The 17,122-nt window shown below is 38.1% G+C and overlaps 1 protein-coding gene across 2 annotated transcripts in view; it reads right to left on the bottom strand.

Annotated features, from left to right (window-relative positions):
- Positions 1 to 17,122, bottom strand: part of LOC136008224 (collagen alpha-1(XV) chain-like) — an 81,018-nt gene that overhangs the window by 42,445 nt on the left and 21,451 nt on the right. For both annotated transcript variants that reach the window (XM_065667154.1, XM_065667155.1), the window contains exons 12-18: positions 16,659 to 16,784; positions 13,833 to 13,895; positions 11,353 to 11,388; positions 10,701 to 10,853; positions 7,106 to 7,174; positions 4,244 to 4,288; positions 2,049 to 2,084 (exon numbers count right to left, since the gene is read on the bottom strand). In XM_065667154.1, coding sequence (XP_065523226.1) covers positions 2,049 to 2,084; positions 4,244 to 4,288; positions 7,106 to 7,174; positions 10,701 to 10,853; positions 11,353 to 11,388; positions 13,833 to 13,895; positions 16,659 to 16,784 — 528 coding nt within the window. The remainder of the gene's footprint in view (positions 1 to 2,048; positions 2,085 to 4,243; positions 4,289 to 7,105; positions 7,175 to 10,700; positions 10,854 to 11,352; positions 11,389 to 13,832; positions 13,896 to 16,658; positions 16,785 to 17,122) is intronic.

Genomic DNA, 17,122 nt, shown 5'->3' with positions numbered 1-17,122 from the left:
GATTTAATACGTCTAAAAGGATATTCTCACTGTTATTTCTATTTTTGTCTGTGGTCAGCAAAACACGTGGTTCAGGAATAAACAGGTCATTAATACAACAATTCCTGAAGTACTTCAGTTTTCATTTTATAGATGTGCAGGAAAAAAGGCATCTCTGAATGTTAATAGATTTAGGCACTTACAGAAGTACAAATATTTGGGCACCTACGTGACTAGTAAAAATGGTACTTGGGACTTAATTCTCACCAGTGCTTGTAGGAAACTATATATATGTGCGACAAATATAATTGAGCAGAGGAAATAACCTTGAATCACCAGCATTTCTGCTAAAGAACACTGTCATTTCAGGCATGTTGGTGCCTGTGGATCAGCTTCCTACCATTATAAATGCTGAATAACTTCACCAATTGATTTTCCTAATGAAATTTAATTTGGAATCAAAGACTCAGGATAGGCAGGACTTTTTACTATAAACAATGTATCAGAGACATCCTTATTTCTAACTCCTTCCATATTTTAAGCATGTAGCTATTTGCTCAAATGTAAGAGGGCTAAGATGCATTTTTAATCTGAAGATTGAAGAGATAGATTATTTTTAAATAGCACTGTAGTCACTCCCCACTTACAACATATACATGTTTGCAATTTATCTGTCACATCAACAGTAATAACTACTAGAACAAGGAGAACAAAACACTTGTTTGCATAATAATTAAGAATATAATCTGTAGTCTCAAATACAATACAAAGAATAAACCCACTGTCCTATAGATCAGCTTTAATTATCACGTGGACAAATATCTCTGTGAAACAGCAATAATCAAAATATGTACACCAGATGGCATTTATGGCAACAGAGTCCTGCTGCATTGTTTTATTGTTGTGGTTTTTTGTTGGGTTTTTTTAATAAACAAGCAGATGTTGCTGGAAGACTGTGATGAAATTCAAGTAGACATTCAGCGAGCAAAAGGGTAGATTCATAATTGCTTTTATCTTGTTTCCTAGAGCAACTCTTAATTTCAGTGCTGTCCCAAATCATGAAACCATAGAATGGTTTGGGTTGAAAGGGCCCTTAAAGATCATATAGCTCCAAGCACCCTGCCATGGGCAGGGCCACCTTCCACTAGGCCAGGTTGCTCCAACCCCATCCAACCTGGCCTTGAACACTGCCAGGGATGGGGCAGCCACAGCTTCTCTGGGCACCCTGTGCCAGGGCCTCACCACCCTCACAGGGAAGAACTTCTGCCTCAGGTCCCATCTCAGTCTCCCCTCTGTCAGTTTAAATCCATTCCCCCTTGTCCTGTCCCTACCTGCCCTTGTCAAAAGCCCCTCTTCAGATTTCTTAGAAGACCCCTTTAGGTACTGGAAGCTGTCCTAAAGTCTCCCTGGAGCCTTCTCTTCTCCAGATTGAACAAGCCCAGCTCTCTCAGACTGTTTCCAGCCTTTATTTTTATTTTTATTTTTATTTTTATTTTTTTCTTTTCCTTTCCCTTTCTCCCCTCTCCTCTCCTCTTTCCTTTTCCTTTCCATTTTATTTTATAATTTAATTTCATTTTTTTTTAGCTTTTCGTGTTTTATTTTCTGTGAGTCACAACATCGCCCTCTGCTGACTTATCCCTGCAAAAGCCATACAGGTCAGCCAGAGCCCGTAAAAAAGCAGCACGAACAGAAGCTTTGGGGAACTTCGAGGCGTTCAAACCAGAGTAGACATGACAGAGAAGAAAGGTGAGGAGCCAATATACTCCAACTCAGTACTAATACCGTGCAAAGCAGTATAAACTGTCAGGTTTCTCTGACAATCAGGGTTTCATGTCTAGAAGCTGCCCTAGTCCAGAGCAGCAGGTCTGGGTTGCACACTGGTGCACGGGGTGAGTTAGACAACTAATACAAACTACAGCTTGAGAAGTACATTCCATGCACATTAGAGAAATTGTCTTTCCAAAGAGGTTAGTAAAACACCAGAACAAGATACCATGAGTAGATTAAGAGAAGAAAGGCAAATGAGAAGAAATTACTGAGGCTTTAAATCAAGTTAATAAATTTCCTACCTTTGAACCTGGTGGACCAATGTTGCCTCTTTCTCCCTGAAACAGAGACACAGTAAGGCTCAAATATCAAAATGAACAGTAATCACAAGGATTTTAAACATGTATATTACTTTTCTTGCAAACAAACAGACTGAATTGAGTAAAATGATTAGCAAAAGTAGGACATATTTTTGACAAAAAGTGATGCTCAGCATACATTTGTGAATTGGTTCTGGGAGGTTTAATTGCCCACTTGCCACCCATATCTTAGTTTCTGGTCTTCACGTGTGATTTTTGCTGAGCATCAATCAAGCCACATGCCTGAATCTTCATTTTGGTGTCTGAAATCAGCACATGATAACACTGTGGCATCCACCAATGACAATGATTTTGTGCCTCCACAAATTACCCACCATCTTCCTTCAACACAACTAACTCAGCCTCCACACTACTGCTCTCCCCATCTACCCAGCCACTGTGTCATAACATGAGCAATGTAATGAGTGGTGCAGTCTAACACATTCAGGACTGATCCTGCTGTATTCTACCTCTGAGTAGACATGATTCCTTGATTTCATCACAGACAGAGAACACAAAATTTAGTTTATTTCGTATGAGATAGAGAATATAAACACAAATGAATCAGCAAGGAGCTATAGCCATTGCCTCAAATATTATCTTAATGCTTTCTGTCTAAAAGACAGGAGTGCTTATATTCATGAATGCATGAAAATTGTGGACTGGTTTTTAATGAAAACAGTTTTACATAATAATAATAGTGAAAACGGAATATGGATCTGTACTCTACTTGCTAAGAAAGAGAGAAAAATTTGATCACAGCAGGCCTTCTCTGACAGTTCTACTAGTCTGGGGTATTTGATGGACAAGAATCTATGAAACATAACTATACGTTAAACTACTCGTGATGTGTTAGCTCTTGGTTTTTGGAAGTGGCTGGTTGTTGCGTTTTGCCACTGTTGCCTAGCGAAGTAATTTATAACCATGAAGAGTGGGTGTAAAATTCATCCCCATGACAATGGTAGTGTATTGTAAACACTTCCTATTAATTTTTCTGTAGTGTACCTGATTTTGCAAGATGTCAGGCAATAGCATGTCCCTTTCTGTGTCTCCGTGACCTTGGGGATGAATGACTCAAGACTAAACAACTAAAAGCGTAGGTGGTGGTGAAGTCTCTTGGCCAAGGCTGATGACTATCTCTTCAGTCCCAGCACAGTTCCTAAATCCTAGGAATCATGCTTACCTCCATTTCGGAAGTATTTGTGAAACAGCATTTGCACTATATTTTTGAAACAAAATTTCTAGTTAAGGGCAGAGAATAAATTTGTAACAAAATATGTATTTTCAGCATGGACACTTGGCACCTACTTATGTCCATAGAACAGCACCAAGTGGAGAGCATGGCTATTCCAGCCACACTTTTGCAGTATCATTCACTAACAAATGCTGTGCAAATACCTGAATTTTTCACTCATAAATAATGTTGTTCTCCAGCATTAGCAGAAGTAGTACCCAATAGAGAGACTTTTTCAGCCCCATAATCTGAGGTGTATACAGACTCTAGACGCAGGGGACTGGCCAGATGTGAATCTGCCCTTTTTTCTCTGGTTTTGTTTTTTTTGTTTTTTTTTTGTTTTTTTTTAATCTCTGCATTTTTTTCTCATGGGTTACTTAACCAGTAGCAGCATCAAAGTGGAAAAATTCAGTCATGACTGAGCCCAAATAAAAACCAAGGCATAGCAGTCATGGCATCTCCCTTTTTTCCCTCAGCATCTTCTAGAACATTTCCCTGTCACTTTCTGGGATTATGCCAGAAGGTTTCTTTCGGCAGGTTTCTCTTTCAACAGCATACGTGTAACCTCTTGGAAACCAAAATGATGTATAAATAAGCAACAAAGAGAAACTGCCAAATGTCCTTGAAAAATGTAACAAAAATGCACCAAGTGCCTTGGAATGTAATGGCTCAGCTGATATTTACTCACTGTTCTGCTGTGGATGTAAAATAGCTCTATTAATACACATTCAGGATGGATACATGGTGTGAATGGGAATAACATTTTTCCTATACTTAGTTAGTATATGAATGTTAAACAAAAGCTGTTTAGTTAAGGCAAATTCTGGGAATATAGAAATTAAAAAAATATATATGCCAAAGCAAAATAGGTTAGCTTTCAGATGTTCCTTGTTGTACAGGGTACCTTTGGTCCTAATGGCCCACGCTGTCCATGTCTTCCTACAAAACCCTATAAAATTACATTGAATTTACTGGTAAATCCATGTAGCATTTAATAATAAATTTTCTCAGAAAAAACCCTAATTCATAAACACAATCAAAAATCAAAAAACAATGTTGGAGACCAGTAGTATCAATGGAGAATAATAAAATGTAAGCACTGTTTTAGGTCTGTTGTTCTAATAAGTATTGCCATGCTCTACATTATCATGCAGAGATCAAAAGATCTTTTTTCTTTCAAAGACAACTTTAATCTTGTCTCTGCATACTATGCCTATTTTTAGAAAATATGAGAAATAAAACTGTTCAAGTGCATTTGTTGCAAGGCATTGCTTTCAATGGTGTGCAAATTTTTTTATTTGCCTCCTTGGCTAAAATTAATATATGTGGCCAGTTTAGAGACAACACAGCATTGTAGGTTTAAAAGCAGCTTGAAACAAGCATTTGGGGATGCAAATCCCTCACTTGTCTCTATATGGTGACATCAGTTGTAGTGTACAATTATGACTCTGATGGTAAAATGAAGAACAGTTCATTATAGATCATTTTAGAAAGTTGAATGAAAAAAAAATAATTCAGAGTGATTGAGTTCTCTTCATCTGGAATATGAGGACAAGACACTAATAAACCAAACACCAACAAAACTTTAATCTGTGTAAGAATGGTAACAGAAACCCTGGAAATGATAGCAAACCCTAAAGACAAAATAAGCTTGGTACTTCAATACATGACCACTACTTTCTCATAAAAGATTAATAGAAAAAAAATGAACACATACAAAGTAGTGCAAATAAGTGTAATTTATTTCCAAGCAGCTGCTTTAAGTTACAGCCTTCTTAGAAGCAGGCACACTCTATTCACTCAAACACAATCAGCAACCTCTGGAGTTGTCATAGGGTGTAAGCAGCTTATAATACTTTCATGCAGAACCAGTAAAAATGCATAGCATAATCACTTTAATGACTACAGAAAAGCTCTTATGTGCCCTTTTTACTGACTGAAACTTTGTGGAGTGACTCAGCAGCAACAGGAAAACAAAATTCCAGGATTTTGTTCAGCTGCAATGAGACATTTTTTCAGTATTTATATCTGAGTGACTTGGAAACAATGCCTCTTACAAAACCAAAATGGAGAGTAAGGCTGGCATTTAGGCAGGTCAGAATGTTCAATATTGCATGGTTTTGGACATCTCCTTTTGCACACCTGCTTGTTTCAGCTAAGGAACTATCTTATTATTATTTTGTAACTTCTGTAACAGAAGTATTTCTTGTGCCACTTCTTTAATACCTAGGGAAAGATATGAACAGGCAAAGGTCTTGAAGATATTGAGTCAGCTATAACTTCAGTGAGTCAGAATTACTAGTACTTTAAACAATCATGGCAAAAACCTTCTCAAACTCACTCCTGTCTCCTGCATTCAGTTAATTTCTTGGGATTTCTATGATTCATGCAATCATAGAAACAGGGCTGTACAGGGTCTCTGGAGGCAATCTAATCCAATCACTGCCTTGAAGTAGAACCATCAGCAGCTCTAGATCAGATCAGTCATGTCTCTGTCCAGCAAAGCCTTGAAAACTTCCAAGAACTGATCTCCTACAACGTCCCTGGGCAAAGTGCCGCAGTTCTGCATCAACCTCCTTGTGAACAGGTTTCTTCTACTGTTTGGCCTGAATGTCTCAAGCTGCAAATTGTGATCACTGTCTCTTGCTGCACCATCTGACACTATGAGGAGCAGTTTGGTTTCATCATATTTGCAATATGATAAAACCTCAAAGACTTGTAAGCAGCTATTTGATCATGCCTTGTCGCCTTTTTGACACACTGTCTCTGTCTTCTCTACATCCACCTTGAAGTGCAGTACAAAACCCCTGGATTTAGTATTTCAATGCAGCCTCACTAGCCCCGAGTAAAGGGCTATAATAATAACTCTGTACCTGCTCTTTCTGATATATTCCAGTATAGGGGTTGCCCTATTTGCAGTGACAGTGCACTGTTGCTTAGTATTCGATCTGGCATCTACCATAACCCAAAGGTCATCATCATCACTTTCTCCAGATTTGGATAACAAGACTCATTCTGTCAAAGCTATGCTTTGAAAGTTTGAATGTTTCTTTTGGAGTGAGAGCAGGGGTAGAACTTCTGAAGACCAAACTAGAGCAATGCAGACAGCTCTGGGAGAAGGAATGCTGGATAATTGCCTGCTTTAGGGAAGGCATCACAGGCTACAGTTTTGATGTTATTGCTGAGAATGAGGATAAATCTAAATGTTCTTGTAAGAAATCACACATTGTATTCACATATTCCCTACTTGGTGTTTTAAAGCAGCCCACACTAGTAAAAATCTCCTAAGACACAGTGATGGAGGAAAAAACACTCCTTATTCTAGGACATTGCTTCCACACTACTGGGAACATTTCTTTAGTTTAAAGGTGGCATTTCAGATTATGTCCATTTGATTGTTAAACTATAACATTTCAATTTCAGTTGTGTATGTAATTCATCTTCATAAACAAGAAGGGCATCTATTAGGGTAAAACAAGAAATAGAGAGCTAGATAATAATAAAAAAACATTTCGTCCTTTAGTCTCTCAGAAACACACCAGAGCAGAATTTAAAAATCATCAGCTAACTAGGTATCAGAGAAATACCATTCAGATTCTTTGCAGGACACAGCTATTGTCGTGCTATTCTAGAGCAATTGCATCCAATGCAGTGATTCCAATTCTACAGCTGACTGAGGCTCTGTGTTTCCAAAAAGCAGAGAGCAGGACACAAAAAACAACCTAAAAGCCAAAAAATGTTCCCCTCTTCCAAAGCATCCACTTACCTTTGGCCCTCTTGATCCTGGAATTCTGGATTCACTTAACGGGTCAATGCTACCTGATCCTTCCATGTCCTAATGAAAAAGAAAAACATGCTAGAGAATTTATCTTTTGGTTGGTTTGTTTGTTTTGTTGCTTTGTTGTGGGGTTGTTTTTTTTTTTTCTTTTTGTCCCAGCTGCTTTGTGTTCTGGAGTCCTGTAGAAAGCTGGAAAGATACTGAACAAAAATATATTTGTCTTCTCTCATGAACCCTTTGTTGACCAATGTATGATATCCTGGAGATAGGCTCCGCTCAAATGCAATAAGGACAGGCTGATCCTGCTTACAGAAAATCTGTTCTTTACAGTCTTGCCAATTTACCAGTCCGTGTCAGAACCAGGAACTGACAGTTCCAAAGCAACCAAAGAAATACAATTGCAGGCTGCCATAATAATCTGTTTTATCCCCAGCACCAGCACCACCACCTATTCCTATACCTTGTCTTATTCTTAATCTAGAACTTGTCAGACTGTACTTCAAACCAGTTGGATGAACCATGCCAGCAGGAAACTGTTCACTTGCTTTTAGCTGCAGTTTTAAATGCAGTTGCATTGGCTTAATTGTTTCCTTTTTCTGAAAAGGGAAGATCTTAACCTTTCTTTGCTCCACTTTGCCGCTCACAGCCATACAGCCTTAATTTTCAACATCAGTGCCATATGTTTATTCCTCTCACATTCCTGTGAGCCACTTTAAATCACTTAAATGGCAAAAAATACATTACTTTTTGAGGGTGAGATGGTTCTCTAAAATGTTAGTAAATTAAATTGGCTTGTGGAAGTATTGATTGATGGAGCACTGGATGTTAGTGAATATGAATGGCAGGCCTGTGCCAGGAATGGCTTTAGCTGGTAGTAGAAATAAAGCAGAATCTCCTTTTCTTAGTGACAATGAGCCCTTGTATCAGCTTATGATATTTAGAGATCCTTTACTCCTTGCCTACTTAGCTTTTTGCTAGTGTCTTGAAATGGCTCACATTATCACAGATCTGGTGCACTCTGGAGATGGTGTAAAGGAAAAAGTGGAAAGACCAATTAGATCAGATAATGCTGAATGACAACCTAATGCCAAAGTTACGGAAAACATCAGCTGGTCTGACTCCAGTGAAAAAGAGTGATCTTGTTCTTTTGCCCTTTCCCACCAAACCCATGAGAATTGAAAAAGAAGCAGAAAGAATGCACAGCTGGAATCAGGTCCCTGCCTTCAAGGACCATGGTGAGAGACGTTGAGTCATCAGGTTGGTCAAGTCCTTTCATGCAACTTCACCTGAGATTGAATATTATTCATACTTTTATTTTGCTTGTCCATCAGCTATCGATGTATCAAATATCAGCACACAATCTGCTGATATTTTTACCCTGTTTAACCAAATGCTGGCTACATATATTAAACCACAAGCTATGCTGCTAGGTCCTTCTTTCCCTTGCCTCCAGTGTGCCAATATTTTTTTCCTTTTTAGATGAGTGCTTGATGCTTACTTTATATTACACACCATCGCTTTTGACATCTGCATGTTTTTAATGGGTTTACCAGGTACCTTCTGCAGCTCAAACTGTTTTTTTGGCAAGCGTAAGTGCCAGCAAACCCCATGCCATTTGGTTTTTGCACATAGCTGATCACAGATGCTAGCAAGTGCTAACAGGAATGTTTTGCAGAAACAGCCTTGCAGCAATAAACAGACTGCCAACCAAAAGGTAGTGTTGCCCTAAAGAACTGGCAGACCACAGTGCTGCCTTAACAGATGGCAGGGGTGGGCATCCAAAAGATCAGCTAGAACTAGCAAGCCTGTTAACAGCAGTAGTCCTCTCAGGGAAATGACAATCATGCTAATTCTGTTTGGACTAAATGAAGTCCAAGATGGAGCCAGTCAAGATATTGTTTCTGCAGTTAGAGCTGGGATCCTTCTGTGTTTGGGTCCATAAAACTGGGGACTCACTGCTTCCACTCCCTTGTGCTCGCTCATCAGCTAACTTTCTTCCTCTGAGGCATAAGTATCAGAAGTAGCAGAGTTTGGTCCTAAATACCTATGTACAGGGGAACTCTGGTAGCACAATGAGGCAAAGTTTGCTTCTACTCAAATAGTGTGAATGGGGAAGACTGGAGAATCTCTTAACACTGGATCCTCAAGGGTCACAGAAGATAACTGTAAGTCAGACAAGCCATCATCCTGGGCTAAAACTCAGACCAGGAATAGGATGAAGTTGTGGCTTACCATTATACTTATCCCATTCTGAGACAAGTACATATTTATTCAGGGGAAGAGTCTATGCTAGCCTTTATAGTGTGCCTAGGTTAAGGCAATGGAGTGTTTGTATGCTTAGACTTTATGCTGTTCCTTGCTAACAATTACAGTGCTGGTGATTAAGAACTTGTGAACTGCTGGAGAGATTTTTCATCCACTAAAAGCCACTGATATTAGTGAGATTATTAACCAGTAATGTATATAGTACAATATTATTTAGCTGGACATCAGAAATTGGAATATGTCTCTAAACAAGGATTAGTGGTCACCTCTGTTCTTGGAGTACTCGAAGTGTCTCTAGAGTAAAAAAAAAGAAATGCAAAAGGGGCAAACCCTGGAGAAACGTGTGTGAGTAAACTGGTATATTTTAAACAGAACTTTACTGCAGCAGTTCTACAGATGGCCAGTTTTGGTTAGATGTTTTTTACTCCTCTGCTGAAACTGCCCTCAGTTTCTATGCAAATGAAAAATGCATGGAAATATTAAAAAAAGGATGACTCATATGTCAATGCTGATGTAGGCAATTTTCCAACCTCTCTTCATAAACATGTTAATGCAGCAGCTCTTGCTCTCCAACTTGAGCATGCTCCCTTTGCCTTTCTTTTCTGCAAAGCAACTTTTTGCTCCAAAAAGATCATCTAAGTGAGAAGTTCTCAAAAGACATGTTAAAGTCAGTTTAAGCTGGCCAGATGTCATATTTTAAAGTGATGAAGGTATTATTTTCGGAAGCAGGAAGAGTAGCATCTGCGATTTATCATTTTTTTGATTTGGTTTGTTGGTTTTAGTTGTTTTTTTTAATAGAACACTTTTCCTCTGAGTAGAACAGACCATGAGGTCAGAAATTTCCAACATCTGTCTCTGTATTTACATGCTATGTAAGTCATATGCCTAAACTAGACTTGTAGCCTCAAGAATGACAGTGAGGGATGTCATAGCTTAAGGGGGACCTGCAGTTTGATTTCAATGAATACTGACAGGTCTCTATGCATATTTAAATCATTGCTTTAAATTATTTACATGAAATAAATAAAGTGCTGAAGATTTCACTTGTAGTACAGTATTTTATATTAGCAATGATATAAGAATCAAAAATAACATCTGAACGCTGTTACTACTGAATAGTTTAATGAAAATTGCCCCAAGAAGTCCATTAATTCCATAGTCTAGCATGGTCAGTTATATGGTCAAATGCAAAAGGACTTGTAGGCAAATTTCAGTCTTGAGCAAATTACTGTTACCTGTCATCAGTTCAGCTTTGAGCACTCCTTCCTCTGAAGAAAGTAGATCCATAGTTACTACAAACCCCATGATAGCAAAATACCTCAAATCCCAAACTGTAGCTGAGTCCTGGGGGTCCAGGAGGTCCAGGGGGCCCAGGGGGCCCAGGAGGTCCTGGTGGTCCAGGTTTCCCAGGAGACCCAACAGCACCAGCTTCTCCTTTAGGGCCTATTGATCCTGTGTCTCCAGTATCACCCTAAAATAAAAGGTCAATCTATTGGTAAACAGAACATGAATAAGTAAATGCAAGTAGAATCATAGAACCATAGAATGTTTTTGGTTGGAAGGGATCTTAAAGATCGTGTAGATCCAACCTCCCTGCCATGGGCTTTCTCAAAGCGCCATCCAACCTGGCCTTGGACACTTTCAAGGAGGCCACATCCCCCTGATCATCTTCCTGGCTCTCTCCTGGACCCACTCAAGCAGGTGCATGTCTTTCTTACTTTAGGGCTCCCAGAGCTGAACCCATTACTCCAAGTACTCCAGGTGGGGTCTCATGAGAGATGAAGGAAATGCCTCCCTCAACCTCTTGGCCACACTTCTTAGAAAAGTACATTGGTCAACTGAGAAGCCAAGTTTGCTGACTTCATTAGGTTTCACAGTAATAAACTTTTGTGCTTCTCACACCTTTTCAGTATCATGTTTTGTTACAGTGATACTGTTATCCCACAAAGACACTGTTTTGATTTTTTTACCTTTGGACCAGCAGAACCAGGAAGACCTTTATCACCCTGTAAAAGAAAACCAATCCTAATCACTTACAGTAAGAGCATTAGACACAGAACAAAAATACACTTACAGTATTTTTGCTTAATTAAAATGTCCACAGATTTCTTTGTTGTTTAATTTGATGTCATAATGTTCTTTACATGAAACATTAGACATAAGAAAACATTGTCTTCTTATTTAAAAAGAAAAAAATCTGTAATTCAGGACTTATAACAACAAATGAATAGCTCTGGTCTGGTATGCAGTCAGGATGCAATCTTGTATTTCAGTTATTTCTGCAGATTCTGTGTCTGGAGCACATAGAATTAAACATTGAGGGTCACATACTCATGCTTCTGAACTTAAATGTCAAAACTCTCATGGGGTATCACAGAATTAGAAACTGATCCCACACAATTTGTCTAGGGCATCATTCCAAATAAGGGATATGATGACTAATATGATTTTAAGGTTTCTCTGCAGCAATCAAGTTATTTGATTTGCTTTTTTACTTTACTTAAATACTGTTTTTTCCACTTCTAGTTCTTGGAGTAGACAGAAATTCACAGCACGCAAATACTTCTTTCCCAAATTGCACTAAATCTAACAGGATTAATTGTCATACTGGCAAGATCCTGTCCTTACTCATTCAATAGAAATATTGCTCAAGTGAGGTATGAAAAAATGAGTAAGGACCAGGATTAAAATGATAATAATGTTTTCTTCCAAAAGTAATGGCAAAACCCCCATCAAATTCCACTCCAAGGAATAAACTGACTTTATTCTCAAAGCAATCTGCAGTTTCCCCCCATAACCTTCTCTGGATTAATTTGGAATAATGATTAAAAATAGAAATTACAATATAGGTTAAATCAAGGTTTTTAGTAGAAATTGAAAAATATTGTTATCCCAAGGTGTTTTTTGTATAGAGCAGGTGCAAAGATGTGGTGCCTCAATTCTAACTAAAATTTTATCAAATATACACAATGCAGAAAACAGGCTCTGAGAGGTTTTGAGTTTTTTGAGGTTTTGTCCTTGCTTTTTGAGGTTTACGCGCTTTCTGAAAACCTTTTCTTCCAATTACTTTCCTTTCTTGATAGTCTTTTCCTATAATACGTGATTCAGAATCAGTTAATTTTAACTAGACTTCTTTCTGTTCTTAGACTTCTTTATATAAAACACATACCACTGATTACAATGAACACAAGATTTCGATGTCTGCTTTGTAACATATATACTGCATCTTCTTGACAGCTACTAGTTCCAGTGTGTGCTGCAGTTTTACCAACCTCAGGTTTTTGTAATCACAACTTGGATTCTTCAATCTCCAGAGAAGAATTTTTTAAAAAACTCTAGTAATTTAAAAAAAAAAAAATAAAAAATTCTATATAAAAATCAATATTCTGGCCATTTCATTTCTTTTACAGTGTGTCATTGTTCAGTGTACACACGGGAATGTATTTTCAAGATCTTGTGAATGGACAGTGATGCTAAAGCTCAATAGAGGATGAGATTTTCCTAGAATCTTTGTCTCTATCTTCTCTACAACCTTCTTGAAGTGGGGTGCCAAAAAATGGATTCAGTATTTCAAATACAGACTCAACAGTCCTCATTAAATGTTTATAATTATGTCTTTATACCTGTTCAGAATGCTTTTACCTCTGTTTCATCAGATTAAATGGTTTGAGTTTCTTCAGCCTCTCCTCATTAGTCATGTACTCAAGGCCCCTGCCTATCTCCATAGCTCTTTTTGATGCACTGTCTCTGTCTTGTCCACATTCTTCTTGACGTTGGGTGCAAAAAAATGAATGCAGTCATTTGGGGAAACTTTTAAAAAGAGTGGCAATTTTGCAATATGTAAGTTTTGGTTCTATGGCAACACAAGAAAATCTGTCTTCTGGATGCTATGGATCCCTTGCTTTCATCTCTGTGTTCCCCACTCCTCCCCTTTTTCTGGCTAAAGTACTCATCTGATCATGCATGAAGCCAAATAGTGCAGCAAGTGAACAGAAAACTAAGTAACCCTTGGCTGCCAGGTTAGGATCCTGAAATGTCTAATTTAGAGTTGAAGAAAGGCTGAAACTGCCGCAGATGTGGAAGTGGCATATCCTACCTGGGGGCAGCAGCAGTGGAGTAGTCAGCAGTTAAGGGAAATATGGGCTGCTGCAAGGGAATATGCTGTCAGTTTGTGCCAGTCTGGACTAGCTGAAGTTTGCTTTCTCCCCCATAGTAGCTCATATTGAATTTTGAATACTGCATGCTGCAGAAAATGAGACTGTACCCAACAGGGAATTCTGGATTTCTGAATATGCCTTTTGAGATACATTCTAATAAGCTATTAGCAGCTCTATTCAATTAAAACCAATTGAAGCCAGCCAACACTGCATTGCAGGGACAATTATTTATGATGTTTTCAGCCTAGAACTGACAAAGATTTTCCATTAAAGTGGGAGCAAGACAGACTTACCTTTTCTCCCTTCCGTCCTGGTGGGCCAGCCACTCCGTCAAGACCAGGAGGACCTTGAGGACCCTGTAGATGTAAAGCAGTGTAAATCTATAAAGTATAAAGCTGTATAAAATCTATATATCTGTAGAGATGTAAATCTAAAGCAGGTGCCCCTTGAGAGTACATGTATGTAAGTATTTTCAATCAATTGATGATACAGCATTCTAAAAGACCAATGTGCAGCACCAGGTAGCATATAACACCATTAAGCTCTATCAATCATTTGTATTTCTTGTCTTTTGAGTTTTGCTTTGCGTCAAAACCATATCTAAATATATTTTAAACAATATATATATAAAAGTATAAATGAATGACAAAATAACACAAAATAATATAAACAAGCATAATGTAATAATACAGTTAGCATGAAAAATACTGGGGCTGTCCAAGCAGGTTTCGACAATACTACTACAGATATGATGGGGGTTGATGGTGGCACTTTTAGCAACCTCAGTGTCAGATGAGGACTAGCTGAGAAAATGTTGGCATTGACAAAGTCAGAAAGTGGACCAGGTTTTCTGTGTGCCTCACTTTAATTTTGCCTTGAGAAATGTATTTTTAGTTCTCCACCCAACTGTGTTGTACCCATGACTTAGCATGCATTTGAGTGAGCAGTCCGGCTGGGAAAAAAATGGCTTTATAAGGTCAACCAGTCAACCTGTGAAGTATTGAAGTCCAGCCCTCAGTAACTATGCATGCAAGAAAGGGAACAATTACACACATATTTGTATGCTCTATGCTTTTTTCAATTTGGCTCTGAGAGCCTTTCATTAAGTTTACAGGTGTGCATTCTGGCCTCTGAGAGTTTTTATCCATTTATTTATTCATCTATTATAGGGAAGGATATGTATGGCTGCAGAAAGAGATGGAAAACATTATTTTCCTCTGGTGTTTTCAGAATGGTCACAAAGGCTTCATTTTCCCTGTACTCCTTACCTCCTCCCTCTTCCATTTTTCCTTTTGGATGCACTGTATGTCATAAAATAACTAATCAATTCTTTTCAATATGAAAAGGAAATATTTTCAGTATGCTTCAAGCACAATCACATTGCATTTTGCCATGATTGCATAGACACAGGAAAATTAGAAGAGAGGCTGGGCTAACAACAATAATTGTTCTAAATTTTAGTGACTATTTTCCCTTAACTGCTTAGCAATTTTAAGTTTCATTGCTCCAAAATTGCTTGTTTCCTTTATAGCTTTTTAGTAGTCTGTGTTATGTAGCTAGCAAGCAACACTTGGAGATTTGTTACTCACTTCAGGGTGTATTCTTCCATTTGTGAACTACTTTAAAAAAATTACCATAGAAAATATCCATATAGGATGCCATGAAGCACTTCAGTTTCAGGTAGAATTTAGGAAATATGTGTTTAATCACATCAATATCACATTATTATCAGATGCAATGTGGAGCAGTTAGAGAAGCGGTATTTCCCATTGCAAAAGGAAGCCTTTACCCAAATATTTCCAACCCACACTTCTCATCAGAAGAGATGTTATGTCACAAAGTTCTTGATTTAGAAAGAACTTCAGCCTGCACACAACTTCAAGTAATTGACTACTCTTCTGAAATTAGGATTTGCAACTGAATTTAATTACACAACTATTTCAATGTGTTGCTGAATGAGGATTCCAATCCAAATATTTTTGCAATCATTAGATTTTTGCTTTACTGATCCTAGATTCTTTGTAATTTTTTGTTGGGTTTTTTTAATATTTTATTTTTTGTTTTAGAATTTTTACCTAAATACAAAGAAAAACATGGGAAAACATGCCTAGTCATGGAGCAGACTGCTTCTGATAGTAAGCCTTAAGATGCTAAGAGTCTTTGTTTCACTAAAAAATGCTTCTCCATTTTGAATATATGAGCACTGGGGAGCAACACTGAACTTACATTAGAGGGCAGAAGACCTATAATTATTCTCTAAGGATACTATGATTCTGAAGATACTGTGGTTCTGAGAAATGGTTCCAAAATAGGCATTTTCATGACAGGTCTCTGCAGGACTTTTTAGAACTCTTGATACTCTCCTAAATCCCAAAGGATGTGTTTTTTTGCTAGGTCTAAGCCACTCACTCGGTGACAAAACAGTTTACCTTCAGACAATTAAAATACAAAGTAAGGTAACTAATTGAAAGCAAGGAAAGATTAGCTGGGTTTTGCATTTATGTAGAAAAGCTATTCCTTTTTCCTAGATATATTATAGAAGGACTTTGGTTCATGTTTAAATTGAGACAAAAGGTACAATGAAGCATATGCCTAAACTGCTTCAGTGCCATGGGCTTTAGCACTTGCCATTTTCTTAGTCTGAAGTATTCACAGCACTTAGTGGGAGTAGGTGTTTCTATGTATCTGAAGAAGAAGAAGGAGGAGATTTCCTGAAGGAGGAAATTTATTTAATTCAATTTATGCTAAAAATTCCCTGCAGATTAGGTAAGTGATTCAGCAAACTTCTTTTTCTGGAAAGCACAACAGGAAAAGTAATTCTTAGCCTTATGCACTGTTGGTAAAAACAACCTTACTTTTTATTTATTCTGGTCCAGATTCACTAGTATGTCTGCCAAATGTACATCCTGCTGTGGAGTAATATGCTTTGGTTAACTAGACATTTATTATATAATCTTTTTATAAAAAATATACATAAAATCCAAGCTCTTAAATTAAAAATATTCTGCAATATTATTAAGAATTATATGGGCTGTAAGAATTATATGGGCTGTAAGACTTAGCGCTTAGCATTGTAGGACAGAAACAACAGTCATGTTTGTGCATAAATGGGTACTCACCTCAGGGCCTTCATCACCAGAGGCTCCGTCTTCCCCTGGTGACCCGGGAGGTCCTACCCCTGAATCAGGTGCGGGCTTTCCTGGAAGACCAGGCTGTCCGGGAGGCCCTGGTGGCCCAGGAGGACCCTTGAAAAATCAGTATCATTGTTAGAAATGACCCTAGCCAGGTTCCTTTGTATATATATCGAGAAGTTCGCACAGACTATTCAGGTTCATAAAACTATCAGCCTGAGTCACCGTCTGCCTTCTGCTTCATTAAGAACCAATTTTATATTCACAGATACACACTTCACCTAGGGTGACACTGACCTCCTCCATCCTTGCTCTCTGAATTATGCCACCTCACCTTATGGCATGCACAGCAAGCTGGAAGTTTAAAACCAAAAAATTCTGTCTCGGCTCCCCTTAGTGCAGTAAAGACCTTAGAGATACACCAGTGATCGACCTAATGTTAAGCTTAACCA

This window comes from Lathamus discolor, chromosome 2 (genome assembly GCF_037157495.1).
Source record: "Lathamus discolor isolate bLatDis1 chromosome 2, bLatDis1.hap1, whole genome shotgun sequence".
NCBI classification, from domain to species: Eukaryota; Metazoa; Chordata; class Aves; order Psittaciformes; family Psittacidae; genus Lathamus; species Lathamus discolor.
The sequence above is the reverse complement of the archived record's forward strand: the minus strand, read 5'-3'. Positions and strand labels throughout refer to the sequence as shown.